We start from the raw sequence: 15,875 nt of genomic DNA on the forward strand, positions 1-15,875 counted from the left end.
CTGGGAGGAGACAGGGTTTGGAGGGTGTCAAGCAGAAGGAAAAGCCAAACCCCAGGATCAGGAGGTTCCATGGAGCCAGCCTGAGGGCAGAGTCACCCCTGCCTTTATCCCACCCTTCACTGAATGACCTGAGGCTGGATTTGCCCCTTCTCCCTTGAGGCTGAGATGCCCCAAGGTACCCTGCATTGCTCCTCTCACACCAGCTGGTGCCCTCCCTCTGGCCATTGTGGTGAGATCATGATCAAAGCAGGGCAGGAACACACATGGGCTGTGTAGAAAATCACCACCACATCTTTATTTACTGCTTTCCAACAACCTGAGTTGTTTGCAAAAGGCTTGTCCTGGGCTGGTTGTGGGTCTGGGACAGGGAGGACCAAATGGTTTGGGCTGGTTCCCTGGGGAGGCTCTGCAAGGTGCAGCTCAGGGTGGCTGTGGGCTGGGAGTGTGCTCCAAGGGGGCTGGAAGGATGGCTGTGGGCAGGGGTGGCTGCCACAACCCCCGCCTGGCCTGGGGGCTGCTCAGGGAGGGCTTGGCCATGGTGTGCTCCACTCGTGGTGGTGGTGATGGTGGGAGGTGTGCCAGGCTGGGGCACGTGTTTGCAGGGGCTCTGCTGGGTGTCTCAGCACACCATGGTGGGTGGGAGTGTCCTCAGACCAGCAGAGCCCTCCCAGCCATTCCCAGGGCAAAGCCTTTCCATCCCAGGGGACTCATGGCCCTGCAGCCAGGGCAGCTCAAGCAGAGCCCAGAGAGCTGATGCTTCCAGCAGGACCTGGCAGGAGCTCCTGTGCCCAGCCCTGGGAGCTGATGCTTCCAGCAGGACCTGGCAGGAGCTCCTGTGCCCAACCCTGGGAGCTGATGCTTCCAGCAGGACCTGGCAGGAGCTCCTGTGCCCAGCCCTGGGAGCTGATGCTTCCAGCAGGACCTGACGGGAGCTCCTGTGCCCAGCCCTGCAGGGATGGGATGGGGCCAGGCTGGTGTGGCTGGAAGGCAGATGTGGCAGAGGGAGCAGCTGTATCCAGGGCCAGCTGGGGATGATGGGTCTGGGCATGGAGAGGGGCTGCAGCCTCCCAGCCCCAGGGCCTCAGCAGCCGCTGTTCCTGCGCATGAAGGCGTGGCCCCGCACCGCGTGCTGCATCTCCACGAAGGCCAGGTCCCCCACGGTCACCTGGCAGGGCCCCAGCGCCTGGAAGCCGCACTTCTGGTAGAAGGGCACGAGGAAGGGCTGGCACATGAGCAGGGCGCGGCGGGCGCAGGGCAGGCAGCGCAGGTGCTGCAGGTAGCGCCACATCAGGATGGAGCCCTTGCCCTGCTGGCGCACGGTGCGGTGCACGGCCAGCACGTGGATGTGCACGGCCGAGCCCTGCGGCTTGTGCAGGGTCAGTGCTGCCTGCCAGGGGGAAACAGAGCTTAGCAGGAGCAGGGGGTCCCGTCCTGCTTCTTATTCCCCACCCCAAAGAACCAGGGTCCTTGCTCTCCCCATGCCTGTCAAGTGATTGGCAGAGTTCAAAAGATGCCCTACCCCTGAGGGGACATTGGACCATCCAGGTGTCATTTGTCCCTTGAGACTCCCCCCTGCTACCTGGTTGGTGGTCCCTCATTTTCCTTCCCTACCCCTCTCCCTGGGGTAAAAGGAACAGCAACCATGCGGTTCAGGGAGTTCTGTTGGAGCTGTTGCTGCATTCAGAGGCCTGTGAGCCAGAATAAAGCTCTGGATTGAAACCCTCCAGCAGAACCTGACTCCTTTTCCTTCACCATCGCCTTAAAGCTTCTCCACCAGAGGTAAACCTGAGCTCCTGCATACCTGGACTTGTCCCAAGCGCCCAGCTGCAGCACACAGCTGGCCAAAGGTGTCTCTGGGGTGAAATCACCACAGTTGCCGCCTTTGGTCAAGCAGCAAGGGCCAGACAAGCCCAGGCATGTCCCATCTGGCTATATTGGTAATTATTCCAATACCCAAAGAACCAGGCTCCTCACTCTCCCCATGCCCATTCGCCTCCCCACATCATCCTCAAAGGGTTTTTAATTTTAAAATGAATGTTGAGGGGAATTGCTTAGCGTATTTTTTAACAGCATGGTTGAAATTCATTAATGAGAAAGTTCATTTCTGCCAGAGCAGCCCTGTGCACAGCCGAGCCCTGCAGCTTGTGCAGGGTCAGTGCTGCCTGCCAGGGCAAAACAGGGCTTAGCAGGACCAGGGTGTCTCATCCTGCTTCTTATTCCCCACCCTAAAGAACCAGGGTCTGTCACAGACATCTTTTATGAAAAATCCTTTCCTTTGGATTTTTTCACCTGAGAAGCTGAGAAGCCTCAGGAACAAAATGGAAACAATGGTTATCTGCTGCTGTGGAATGCAACAGGTGCATCTGGGATTGGTCTCATGTGGGTGTTTCTAATTAATGGCCAATCACAGTCAGCTGGCTCAGACTCTCTGTCTGAGACACAAGCCTTTGTTATCATTCCTTCTTTTTCTACTCTTAGCCAGCCTTCTGATGAAATCCTTTCTTCTATTCTTTTAGTATAGTTTTAATATAATAGATATCATAAAATAATAAATCAAGCCTTCTGAAACATGCAGTCAGATCCTCGTCTCTTCCTTCATCCTCAGACCCCTATAAACACTGTCACAAGGGTCCTGACTCTCCCCATGCCTGCTCAGCTCCCCCCATTGTCCTCAGAGGGTTTTTAATTTTAAAATGAATGTTGAGGGGAATTACTTGGCATATTTTTTAACAGCATGGTTAAAATTAATTAATGAGAAAGTTGATTTCTACCAGAGCAGCCCTGTAACAGTTAGTTGTGGGAGGAGATTTTGGGAGTAGCCTCAGGGCCCCAGAGAGCTTCTCCCGGTCCCCAGGCTCTGGCAGGGCTGGTGCCTTGATGGGCCACTCAAGCCCCTCCCTGGGAGGAGACAGGGTTTGGAGGGTCTCAAGGAGAAGGAGAAGCCAAACCCTTGGATCCATGGAACCTCCTGATCCTGCCTGAGGGCAGAGTCACCCCTGCCTTTATCCCACCCTTCACTGAATGACCTGAGGCTGGATTTGCCCCTTCTCCCCTGAGGCTGAGGTGCCCCCAGGTGCCCTGCATTGCTCCCCTCACACCAGCTGGTGCCCTCCCTGTGGTGGACGAGGTGGGAAGGACTGGGTCATACCTGGCTGAGCCTCTCCTGGTCCCAGAGGGAGCCGATGATGAATGCCACGAGCTGCCCTTCCTCAAACCAGCCGAGGGACAGCTCCGGGCACAGGTTCAGGAAGTGTCGGATCTCATCCAGGTGCAGGGGACAGTCCCCAGAAACCGATATAAAGGCTGGAGGGGGGCAATGGTGACCACAGTGAGAGACACAAAGCACACCCGACCCAGAAACACTCCCAGCACTGATGTAGGGCAGGGAAAGTGGGATGTGATGGGGAGACATGGTACGTGTCCTGCTGCCTGCGAGGTCTAAAGGAGTTCTGAGGGACACAGATGGTTCCAGGGAGCAGTTCTGCTTCTCCAGAGGCAGTTCCCCATGGCCCAATGACCAGCTCCTCACTCTGCTGGTTCCAGAGCTACAGCAGCTGGTGCTGAATTGAGCCATCCCTCTCAGCATCTCCCTGGCTGCCCTGCCCTTGGAGAGGAGGGAGAAATGGGCTGGGTGAGTCTGGGTGAGGGAAGCTACAGTGAAGGAAACAGGGAAAGGTTTCCAGGGTGGCACCTCAAAGTGCCCTTGTGCAGGAGGAGGCAGAGCGTGGTGTCCTTCCTCCCACTTCCCCTTTTCCTACCCTGTCTTTCACAGGGTTGCTTTGGGGTCCTACTCAGCATCACCTCCCAGGGTGAGCTGGGGCCGTGCTTCTCCAGCTCATTAACCACAGATCCTCCACCTCATTAGGGAGCCCGCGGTGGCCAGGACCACTGCATCCATCCCACGAGGGGCACCCACAGGGGAATTCACGACTACAAGGAGCACAAGAGACTGGAAACAGACGCCAGGGGACCCGGCTGATGGCAGCAGGCAGAATCTCCGGTACCTTCGCGCTCGATCTCGAACACGCTGGCGGCATCCCCGGGGCCGAGGCAGCGGAACTCGCTGGCGGGCAGCGTGTGCCGGCGCTGGCCCCCGGGCGGGCTGCGGGGCGAGCGCAGCTGCACCGGCTTCAGGAACGGCAACGCGCTGAGTGCCGGCATCCTCCTGCTCCTCCTGCTGCTGTTCCTGCTCCTGCTCCTCCTGCCCGGCTTCCCGCCGCTCCCTCGGTTCGGGGCAGCCCCTGCCGGCTCCCGCACCCTTTATTCCAGCCGAGTTCCTCCAGCACCGTTAGCCAGCAGAAGTATCTGTTGTTCACAGACAGGATTAGGCTGCTTTCCCCCCTTTTCCTGTTTGTATACCCAGCAAATAGCCACCCCCAGTGAGCCCAGCTGCCCTCGCTGTGAGCTGGGGACACAGGAGGCTGGCACTGGCTGTGAGCAAACCCCGGGGACCAGGGGGACAGAAGCATAGTGATCCAGGTGGTGGGACAGAGCAGGGAGAGGGGACAGAGCTGCTAGAGCTGGAGCAGGTGGGGGGCTGAGCATCCTGCCCAACATTGCCCAGCCCATGACAGCCCCAGGCAGTGGGACGGGCAGGAGAACCCTGGAGCTGCTGCCCTGGGACAGGCAGGGTGGGATGTGCCTGCAGGGAGCCAAGAGCTGGAAAACAAGCACCTATCTGTGTGAAAGTTCCCTGTGATGCTCTGGTGTTTGTGGAACAGCACAGCTGTGCTGGAGCAGGAGGTCACGGAGGTACCTTGACAGGGACACACGTCAGGCAGCCAGAGCCACCTCCTCCAGAGCACAAGCTGGCAGGATTTACCCCCTTCTCTGACTCACTGAGCAGGTCAGTGACCCCATCTGGCAGGATTTACCCCCTTCTCTGACCCACTGAGCAGGTGAGTGACACAGCTTCACCTCTGTTGGCTTCTCAGGTCATGTCCACACCCACAGAGGTGGATCCCTGGCAGGGCTGAGCAGGTGACTGAGGCTGAAGGCCTTGGCTGTCCTCCCTGGTGAGGTGCCCTCAGGCTTTGCCCCCTGCCCCAGCAGTTTTGGGTAGCTGATCCCACCCAACACAGCCCAGGACACTGCACCTTCTACATGGGTTCCCCCAAGAGGGTCACCAGCACCCCAGGTCATCTGGCAGCACCCATCCTGCACAGCCCAGACAAATCCCTTGACCTGGATCAGAGCCTGTGCCTTCAATCTGCCTCTGCTTTCACGTGTGAGTGAACCGAGTCAATAAACCCAGAGAGAACCACAAACTGGGTGAATAACTTCACTAAGCACACACATCCTGCAGACAGAAATAGTGGGAATGGCTTTCAGAGCACCCATTCAACCATCCATCCAAACTCAGAGCAATATGCAAGCAATTTCCAGCAAAGCCAGAGCAAAGCCAGGTCATTTTTGATTATTGTTTCAGAGGTGCTGGCTTTCCCTGCTAATTATAGGCTTGCCTCCAGCTAATAGGATTTATGGAAACAAAAGCATTACCAGCACAAACATTGCACAGGGCACAACTGGCACAAGCTGGGAATTTTCCATCCTGAAATGCCAAGGGCTGGATGCTTGAAATGCCAGTGTTATCCAGCCTGAGGTGAGACAGGGGGGTCAGGATTTATTTTCAATGAATGGCTGGTTTGGCTGTGGGTGTGTATCTGAGGGATCAGATCCATCAGGGACAGAGGGTTTTCCTTGGCAGGGGAATTATTTAGCATCCCCAGTGCTCATTCCAGCCACCAAGGACTGACTGAAGTTATGCTGGGAAGGGGTGGTTCATGCACCTGCAGCAGGGAAGCAAAGCAGGGTGAGCTGGCAGGGAGAGTGGGGTGCTGGGGGACTGGGGGTGGCTCTAATGTTCATAGAGCTTATTGTCAAATCTTCTGGAACTCCCCGTCCCACTAATTGGATTAGGGACTCGTCTGCATGAATAAATCCCGGAGTAGGCAAGAGGGTGAGCTCAGGGGACCCTGAAAATGCAGTGGTGGTTTGATCCTGGGGGTGCTGAGGGCCTCGGGTGAGTTCTGGGGATGCTGCTGGGGAGATGCTGCTGGATCAGGCTGGGATGGCTGTGCAGGGATGGCAGGGCAGAGAGGGCAGTTTAATATGGCCTCAGGCAGGGCCAGCATTTCAGTTTCCATGGGAATTTTGGAGCTGGATTGTGGAATCACAGCATGGTTTGGGTTGGAAAGGACTGTTAAAGGTCATGCAGTTCACTCCCCTGCAGGGAAAAGGGACCAGCCCAGGTTCCTCAGGGGTGTTTGCTCTCCAATAGCCACCATCCAGTGCTCACTGTCCAAGAGCAAGTCTTTATCCCAGAGCATATGGAGGCTGGAAACAGAGTCCCAGGAAGTCTCCACAGGGACATCCAAGGAGCTGAAGATTCAAAACCTCCTGTTTAAGTGGCTGCTCCAATCCCATCAGAGAAAACTGGGAAAGGGCAATCAGGTCCCTCCAGCTATTTTTAGGAATTGCCTGAGACCCCAACCAGCAACACCCTGGAGCAGTAGTCAGGGAAGGGGAAAGGTTGCTCCTTGCTTGTTTTCCTTGCATTTTTCCCCTCCAGCATGTTATTCCTGCCAACCCAGGTTATACAGCTGAAGGGCTGATATATTTATGTTTGTTTTCTGGAAATGAACTTCTTGCTTTGCTTCTCAGCTCCCTGAAGAGTCAAAGGTCTTCTGGGGAGGATACACAGAACCTGCAGAGCACAGGGGAACCAACAGTGCTCCTTAACCCTGGAGAAACCACGAGCCCTCCACAGCCATGGGGGGACCATGGGAAGCATCAAACCTGCAGACGTGAAGGAAACTCTGCCCAGGTCCCAGAGTAAGTGAGAAACAGCAATGAGGAAAATTCTCTCTCCATAGATCTGTCCTCTGATGCTCCAGCAAAGCCTTCTGTATTTGTTCAAGTCACTTAAACCCCAGGCTGAATTTTGTGCTGTGACTCCTTGCCAGACCTGCCTGAAATGAGCCCACTATGTCTGTGTGTTGTAGCAGTGAACCAAGAGCTTGCTCTGTAAATTTTTTCTGCCATCGCTTGTGTTTGTGCACCAGAAATCAGAGCATCCCCATGGTACAGAGAGATGCTCACAGGTAAATAAACAGGCAGGTGCACAGAACCCCTCTGGCAATATCTTTTACTAAGTTATGAATTGTCTGCCTGGATTTGGAGCTGGATTTTTTTTAAATTAGTTGACAGTACAGAGTTATTCACCCAGTCTTAAAATCAAATACTCTGTGCAAAAGATCTCAAGCTCTTCCCACATCCAGAACAGGGAGGGTTTCAGTGAGAAGAGTCCCTACAGCTGGGTTTTGGAAGCACATGTTGGAAGTGTAGGGGTGAGACAGGGGCTGGATGAGAGTCACACCCTTCCCTGTGCCCAAACCACTTGTCAGCAAGCCAAGCTCTGCACAGCAACCCCCCACCCCTCTGGGGAAATTCCCCCATCCTGGGACACAGGAGCAAGCCGCAGTGCCCAGGGGACCAGGAGCTGTCCCCGAGGCGAGCAGTGTCCCTGGGATGTGACAGGAATGTGGGTGCTTACCAGCCGGGGACGCTGAGCCGCTCCTGCCCGCCTGGTGCCGTCTCAGCGCTGGCAGGAGAGGAGGATCCGGGGTTCTGCCTCCCCTCCTCTGTCTGCTGCATCCTCCACAGCCCCTGCTTATATATATTTGTTATTTATGGAGCACGTGATGACATCCTAAGGAGTTTAGAACTCTGATGAAAGACAGGGACAGGTGAGAGGCTTTAAGGTGTCAGGCCAGCAAAGGGATCACTTCAGGCTTCTTTCTTTCTTTTTTTTTTTTCTTTTTTTTTCCCCCTGGCGTGACTGGCTGCAGAGGGATAAAGCATTTAGCTGATTGCTCTGCTCTGTGGGCTGGGCAGGGAGAGCAGGGGACAGCCAGGAAAAGGGAGCACTGTCCTGTTCTGATCCTGACCTCTCCAACAGCGTCAGGAGCCCTGCCCAGAGTGGATGAGCTTTGTTTGGGGAAGGATGGGGAGGCTGCTGGTTGTGCCAGGCATGATCACTGCTGGGGGGAGTTTCTCAGCTGACTCCTTGTAGGATGGGGAGTCATATCTAAGCTTTCTTGCCCAAGGAGCTTATTCCAAAAACCAAGCATCTCTCCCCCATGCAGCCCTCTGTCCCTGGGAGCTGTTACATAAGAAACTGGACAGGCAGAACCAGCAATGTTTGGCCCCATCAGGGCACGTGTAACAAAAGGGAGATTATCCCAGGCAGGAGCACGATGTTGGCATCATCATTATCATTGGGAACCAGATGCAGCCCTGAAAGAAGCCTGGAGCAGGAGGCAGAGCTGGCTTTGCTCCACTGGAGACATTTCCAGGGCAGCTCTGGACCTGCTTTAGCTTCCAGCCATGGACGAAAAGACCTGGAGCTACACCCTTATCTCTCTCTTTTAAGCTTTTTCATTGAATCGAAACAGAAATATGACCCAGCAGCTTTTTGCTCTTCAGAAATGGCATTTTGGATCAACTCCCAGCCATTAAAACAGCCCAGCAGAGCAGGGCTTGGCCCGTGGCTGGAATAGTCAATCAGGGATGCTGCATTCCACAGTCTGTCTCTTCCTGCTCCCACACAGCTGCAGAGGGTCAACAACTCCATTAAATTAGAGCCACAGCAGTGTGCCTGGATTTGCATATTTAGCAGCTCTCTCAGCATCTTCAAAGAGCCCCGAGCTGTCACTGCGGCCCCGCAGCCGGGCCGGTCCCTCTGTTGGAGCACCCGCTCAGGAAGGCAGCAATTATCTCCGGGCAGGATTTGCTGCGAGGGGCGACATGTGGGAGGCAGATGAATCACGGCTTGGCCCCCCCTGTGCCAGGATTGGGAACGAAGCCGTGCACAGGCAGCTCAGGGGCTCCTCCGGCCCCGCCGAGCCCCATTATCCCGGTGCTCAGCGGATTAAGCGGCTTGTGGTGTCTGCAGCCCCGGCTCTGAGGCGGGGTCTGCCCTCACGGGATGCAGATGGCATCGGGATCCTTCCCTGTGTGACGCCGCTGGAGAGGTTTCTCTCTCAGACTCACGTAATTGCATAATTCCCAGGCTGGATGCTGTTTACATCCCTGCTCAGCACCTTCCTCTGGCTTGGCCATCGGGACCCACTTTTCCAAGAGGGTGATGCTTTTTTCCTGGCAGTGACCTAGCAGCAGGGCTCTGCACTTTGGCATTGCTGCAAGGTCAGCTGAGGGCTCTGATTTCCTTCTCCCTCACCTCCTTCCTTTCCATCACTCGTGCTGCTGCTTGTTGTTGCTGTAACTTCCCAGCAGGACGTGGCTCTTTGCACATACTCACTATTCTCAGCACTTGCCAGGTTGCCCACCTGCTGCTTCTACCTCCCAGTGCTCCCTCTCGAGCCGCCAGGAGTGGTTTTAATTCACCAGCAGCTCCTGAGAAGCCAGCATGCTTCCAGCCCTTCCTCTGGAGCAGGACATTGTGGTTTAGGAACCTGCCAGCTGCTGCTCTTTCAAAATAGCAACACAGGGCTCCTGTGGAGGGTGGCCAGCCCCCAGCCCCATGCTCTGAACAGGCCCTGGAGGGGCCAGTTCTGCTCTGTGCTCTGAGGTGTTTATATATGTATATCTATAGCATGAATAACATGCAAATATACATGTATACGTCTTCCCTCTGGCATATTCCCTTTGGCCCATCAGTGGTGGGACTGATTCTCCCCACAGACACTCTCAGGGAGCTGGGGAAGGGATGAAAGGATGAAGGGATGTTACTCACAGCTTTTTTGGGTTCTCAGCAATAGTTAGAGGAACAGCTTTGAACTCTGGCTTTGACCTGCAGTGGATAAACACATGGCTTTGTGTCACAGACATCTTTTATGAAAAATCCTTTCCTTAGGATTTTTTCTCCTGAGAAGCTGAGAGGCCTCAGGAACAAAATGGAAACAATGATTATCTGCTGCTGTGGAATGCAACAGGTGCATCTGGGATTGGTCTCATGTGGTTGTTTCTAATTAATGGCCAATCACAGTCAGCTGGCTTGGACTCTGTCTGACACACAAACCTTTGTTATCATTCCTTCTTTTTCTATTCTTAGCTAGCCTTCTGATGAAATCCTTTCTTCTATTCTTTTAGTATAGTTTTAATATAATATATATCATAAAATAATAAATCAAGCCTTCTGAAACATGGAGTCAGATCCTCATCTCTTCCCTCATCCTCAGATCCCTGTGAACACAGTCACACCTTTTTAGGCCAGGTGTATCTTGCTGCTTTTCTACCTTTGAGGAAGGAGAACAAACAAGTCTGGCAAATGGTTTTAGCCAAAAGCTGGAGATGGGTGCCAGGACCCAGCCAGGACCTCTGTAGTCCCCTCCCTGGAGCACAGCAGTGCTGCTGATTAACCTCCTCTCCTGTCTGTGAGCTGGGTTTGTAACTAGGTCACAGCCACTCATGGCACAGTCCTGGGGGAAGGGGGTCAGTGGGGGCTGCAGGAGCTCCTCTGGGAGGAGAGGGCTGGGCAGGTGGGAAGGAGCTCAGCAGTGGCAGCCCCACCCTCAGACCCAGACCTCCAAGCAGTTTGGAGCCAGTGTGGCTTTGGGAAGAGGAGGTTCCAGCAGCATGGCAGTTTTGGGGCATCCTGCTGCTTACAGGATCTGTCCTGTCCTTGATCCAGCCCTAAACCTGGCACATGCTGCTGGGAGCCAGGGTGACCTGGACATGGTGGGGATCAGATACCATCCATGGGGAAGAAAAATCCTGGAGGGCAAGGCTGAGCCTGGACCAAGGCCATTGGGGGAGTTCTGAGGTCTTGGTCTCAGTGAAAAGGGTGAGAGGAGGGAGAGGAGGAGGATCATGCTCACATGGAGTTGTTTGTTCATGCACAAGGTGATGCTGCTCTGAGTTTTCTGCAGCAGAGCCAGCAGTGTTTGGTCAGGGCAGCACAGCCAGAGGGGGAAGGGTTGGGTAATCACAATTCCTGCAGGATCATGGAATGGCTTGAGGTGGAAGGGATTCCACAGAGCATCTCCTTCCCTGCCCACCCAGCCTCCAGAGGCTCTCTGGGACCACAGGGACAGGATGAAGGATTGCCATATGCTGCATCGCTTGCTCACATTTCTGTTCCCTGATGTTAATGGGGACACAGGGACTCCTGCTGAGCTGTTTGTCTGAGTGATGATGAAGATAAACCCCCAGCTCTCCCTGGGGGAGGGTCTGCATGCATTCCCTGTGACACCAGCTGCTCTGAAAGACCTTTCCTGAAGGCACCAGCTCTTCCCAGCAGGGAAAGGACAGGAACTCTGTGCCTCTGCAAAGCAAAAGAGGGAAACACGGGGAGGATTGGCCAAGGAGGGGCTGCAGAGAGGAGCAGAGGGGATGGAGCGTTCACCTGCACCTGAGGGCTGAGCAGGGGGGATGGAGAGCTCACCTGTACCTGAGGGCTGAGCAGGGGGGATGGAGCATTCACCTGCACCTGAGGGCTGAGCAGGGGGTGTTCAGAGCTCACCTGTACCTGAGCACGGAGCAGGGGGGGTTCAGAGCTCACCTGCAGCTGAGCACGGAGCAGGGGGGGTTCAGAGCTCACCTGCACCTGAGCACGGAGCAGCGGGGATGGAGAGCTCATCGGTACCTGAGCACGGAGCAGGGGGGGTTCAGTGCTCACCTGCAGCTGAGGGCTGAGCAGGGGGGGTTCAGAGCTCACCTCTACCTGAGGGCTGAGCAGGGGTGGTTCAGAGCTCACCTGTACCTGAGCGCGGAGCCCTCGGCCCGGCCGCAGCCGCGGGGCTCCGAGCGGAGCTGCTGCCCCTGGGGAGCCACGGGCCGGTGTCACCGCTCCCCGCGCCGGAGCGGAGCCGCCGGGAGGCGACAGCCCACGAGGTGGCACCAGAGCCCCGCCGGCCGCAGCCCGGCACCGGCACCGAGCGGGCACCGCGGGACCCTGCGGGCACCTACCGGGCACCTGGCACCCTCCGGGATCCCCAGGGCCCATCCCGGCACCCAGCGGGCATTCCAGGCCCTGGGGACATCCCCGACACCCAGCAGACATCCTGGAACCCTGCTGGCATCCTTGGCGCTGCCACGCCTCCCTGTATCCTGTGGGTACCTCCAGTACCTGGCAGCCCCCCCAGCACCCTGTGGGCACCCCAGCACCTGGCCCTCAAACCCTGAGCAAAGAGACCCTGGGAGAGACCCAAGGAGGAAGGGCAGGGCTTGCTTTTCAGCAGCATCTCTACAGGGAGATAAGGGCTACCCTGGGTACCCCAGCACCTGCTGGGCATCTTGGCACCCTCTGGGCATTCTGGCACCCTCCGGGCATTGTGACACACCCTCTGGGCAGCAGTAGCTCAGCAGGGAGATGCTGGTGATCTAACCTAAGTGCCATAAGGTGGTTAGATCACAGGGACAGCTTGGTTCCAGGGAGGATGTTCTCCTGCAGAGTAAAGGCCATCCCTTCCCAAAACAGCCTTACCAGCAAGAATTGTCCCTAAACTGGGCAGGGAGGCTGCTTGCCATGTGTCACTTTGTACAAGTCCTGTGTGTCTTGCTGGGTGGTGTGGGCTTGCAGAGGTGCCTTGTGAGGACCCAGGACATCCCTCTGGCTGTCCTGAGCAGCCAAGACCCCTGCCAGGGGTCTCAGAGACCCTGGCACAGAACCCAAAAATGCCTGTGGTTTTGATTATGACCCATGGAGCAAATTACCAACCTTAGATGAAGATCTGCAAGCCATGACAAATTAAGTAGAATAATAGTGAATTTATCACAAGGTGAAAAGGTAGATTTGGGGTTTTTAGAATGGGGGATTCAAGGGGATTCCCTCCCTCAAGATGGAGGGAACTGGGTGTGTCCAGCCTTTCTCCTTCTTCTTCTTCTTGGCCTCCATCTTCTGCTGTGATGTTGGCACTTACAGATTGGTTTAGAGTAGAAGCTCACTGTCTAACATAGGTGATAGGTATTGGAAAGTAGTTGTAAATATTGTATATGTAGTTTTTAGTATAAAAAACACCGCCCCAGGGGCAGGCAGAGTGCCTGGACTGTCTTGCTGAATGGACCTCAGCTGGACAGGAGAAAGAATTTTATAGATAAGGTACAATAAACAACCTTGAGACCAAGAAATGAAGAGCCCTGACTCCTTCTTCAAGCGCCGGGCTGGGAAAAGAGACTTTCTAACATATCTTGGGGTCACTGTGACCAGCGAGAGAGAGCCCAACAGTGCCTCAGTGGACATCAGGATAGTGATGTTAAACAGGAGAGGCTCATTTTGACACCCAGGCACTGTAAAATCTGCAGGCCGTCAGTGCTGTGACAGCCAAGGCCCTGGGCTCTTGTGTCCTAAAAAAAGCAATCAGTCCTCCTTCAGTGGCACTTCCTGATGGAAGCGTATCAGAGCTCCAGCAGGGATCAGAGTGCAAAAACACACCCAGCTAACGAGCAAACAGCCCTGACTTGTCCCCATTACAGTCCCCCTGCCGTGAGCCCGGTCAGGGGTATAATGTGATTGTTTTCCTGGCTATTTGTGGCTACCTGAAACCCCACCACTGCTCTTCAGCACATAATAGCCCTGAAGAGGGACGGTTTCCATCTCCACACATGATTGTGCCCATTACTGTATCTATATTTTATTAGTGGCTGTTGCAATGTACATTAAGGAGATGATGAGGAGCATCGCTGTGCTGGATAAAGCTCTGCTTTGAAACCTCGAGGAGACATGGCATCGGATTAAATGAAGCCAAAGGGCACCTTCTGCCTTTCCCAAAGGCCTGATTCTGCTTTCACAAAGGCACAATTCTCCCTGGCTACAGAGGGAGAGGGGTTGGAACCTTGTCCACAGCTCCAGGTGGGCTGGATGAATGCCCTGGGGAGATGTGCCATGCTCCCCCCTCCAACACAGTGATGCTCAGAGGGTGAAATCCTCATGCCAGAGGCACTCGTGCTCTAGAAGTTCTGAATGCTGCCTATCAACCCTACAGCTTGTCCACAGAGGTCAGGGCATGTGGATGCAGGTCTGTATTCCCAGGAGCACATCCCTGGAAACAGCTGCAGTTCCACAGTGGCACTGAGTGGATATTTAAACTGCCTCTCCCTGTGAGCCATGCTGCTATTTAGCCACCCAATGGTCCCTTTTAGCTCTATTCTGTTTCTTATCCCTGGGGTTGAAGCCAAAACTTCTCCAGCAAGGAATCAGGTTAGCAGAGTGCCTTTCTGATTAACAGCATGCTGTGGGGAGTGATTAAATGCTGGGGTGGAGGCTGGCTTGGCCTGGGAGCAGACAGGGGTTGGAGGGCTTCACTCCCTGATTTGGAGGCAGGACAGTTTGTACCTCTCCATCCCTCTGAGCATCCTGCTGCCCTGCCACCCTCACCCAGGGTAGTGAGGAGCTGGACAGAGCTCCCAGCGCACCCATCACCCACACTCTGCCTGCCCAGCCTCTTCTCAGCTGCTTCCCAGGGCTTTAGGGCCATTTGCAAGATTGGAAATTCCCAATCTTGAGGAGAGGCTTCCAGAATTTAGGAGGTGAGCACAGGCAGACCTTTATCCTGGTTGCTTTTCCTAAAAGGAGAAACCTTGAAGGGTGGACTGAAAGCCAGCTGGCTGATCCAGCCAAGGCAGAGCAGTCTGGGAGGGAGAGGACAAGAGGGAAAACACTGCTCTGCTGCTCCTGGGGTTTTTTCTGCAAGAGAACAAATTAGGCTGAGGATTTCAGGCATTTTCTTGATATTCAAGCCAGTGCTGCACAGGCAGGAAGGTCTAGGGAGGGAAGAGGCAGGATGTGCTGTGGTAAAAGATAGCCAGTGAAGGCTATTTTGGATTCCTTTAGTCCTTTGCCTGTCAGAGCAGCAGGACCTGCCCAAAAAAACCTTTTCTGTTTACAAAATCTCTGCAGACAGAGGGGAAAAATCCTTAGAGTCAACGAAGCCAAATATTCTGCTCATTTGCACACCCTAATGAGGGCTTCTAGGAGCCATGAAAAGCAAGACCAGGCTTTGATGTCAGCTGGAGAGCAGCTCCCAGCTTCGAGCAGTGCCCAGTGCCAGGATGGACCCTCAGCTGTGCCCAGGCAGAGGGGTCTGTGAACAGCACAGCCCCATCACCGGGGAGCAGGGGGTGATGCAGGGCTGCCCCCAGCGACTGAGAACTGGGGGATGGTGCAGTGCAGGGTCCCCCCATCCATGGGGCTCAGAGAATGATGCAGTGCAGGGTCCCCCCATCCATGGGGCTCAGGGACAATGCACTGCAGGGTGCCCCCCATCCCTGGGCTCAGGGACAATGCAGTGCAGGGTGCCCCCATCCCTGGGGCTCAGGGACAGTGCAGTGCAGGGTCCCCCCATTCATGGGGCTCAGAGAACGATGCAGTGCAGCTCTCCCATCCATGGGGCTCAGGGACAATGCACTGCAGTGTCCCCCCATCCCTGGGGCTCAGGGACAATGGACTGCAGCCCTCACATCCCTGGGGCTCAGGGACAATGCAGTGCAGCCCCCACATCCCTGGGGATCAGAGCCCCCCTATCCCCGGGGTCAGAGAACGATTCAGTGCAGCCCCGCATCAGGGGGCGGTGCAGCCGCCCCCATCCCCGGGGATGATGATGATGCAGTGCAGCCCCCATCCCTGGGGATGATGATGCAGTGCCCCCTAATCCTCGGGGATGATGCAGAGCAGCCCCACACCCCTGGGGGTCAGAGGAGGATGCAGCCCCCCCCCCTTCCTTGGGGGCGATGATGCAATCCCCATTCCCGGGAACCAGCAGACGATGCAGCCCCCCCGCCCCGGGGCCGGTAACGCAGCGCAGCCCCCCCGGCCCCGCCCTGGCCCCGCCCCTGCCCTGGTCCCGCCCCGCCCCCGCCCCTGCCCTGCCCCGGTCCCACCCCGCCCCCGGTCCCGCCCCCGGTCCCGCCCTCCC

General features: G+C 55.7%; 1 protein-coding gene across 1 annotated transcript; it reads right to left on the bottom strand.

The window, feature by feature from the left end:
* Positions 1-134: 134 nt before the first annotated feature.
* On the bottom strand, positions 135-10,196 carry AANAT (aralkylamine N-acetyltransferase). The gene is made up of 4 exons (XM_077188274.1): positions 7,556-10,196; positions 4,005-4,305; positions 3,149-3,303; positions 135-1,387 (listed from the first exon to the last, which is right to left on the bottom strand). The coding sequence occupies exons 2-4, from the start codon at positions 4,159-4,161 to the stop codon at positions 1,082-1,084; spliced, it is 618 nt and encodes a 205-aa protein (XP_077044389.1). The 5' UTR covers positions 4,162-4,305; positions 7,556-10,196; the 3' UTR covers positions 135-1,081.
* Positions 10,197-15,875: the final 5,679 nt, after the last annotated feature.

The sequence above is a fragment of the Agelaius phoeniceus genome, chromosome 19 (assembly GCF_051311805.1).
Source record: "Agelaius phoeniceus isolate bAgePho1 chromosome 19, bAgePho1.hap1, whole genome shotgun sequence".
Taxonomy (NCBI): domain Eukaryota; kingdom Metazoa; phylum Chordata; class Aves; order Passeriformes; family Icteridae; genus Agelaius; species Agelaius phoeniceus.

What these genes read in the sequence shown, in the direction of transcription:
- AANAT (XM_077188274.1), bottom strand. Translation starts at nt 4,161, where the DNA reads ATGCCGGCACTCAGCGCGTTGCCGTTCCTGAAGCCGGTGCAGCTGCGC. An exon ending in GTTCGAGATCGAGCGCGAAG is followed by an intron (nt 3,304 to 4,004) that starts GTACCGGAGATT and finishes GCCCCCCTCCAG; the next exon opens with CCTTTATATCGGTTTCTGGG. An exon ending in ACCAGGAGAGGCTCAGCCAG is followed by an intron (nt 1,388 to 3,148) that starts GTATGACCCAGT and finishes TCCCCCTGGCAG; the next exon opens with GCAGCACTGACCCTGCACAA.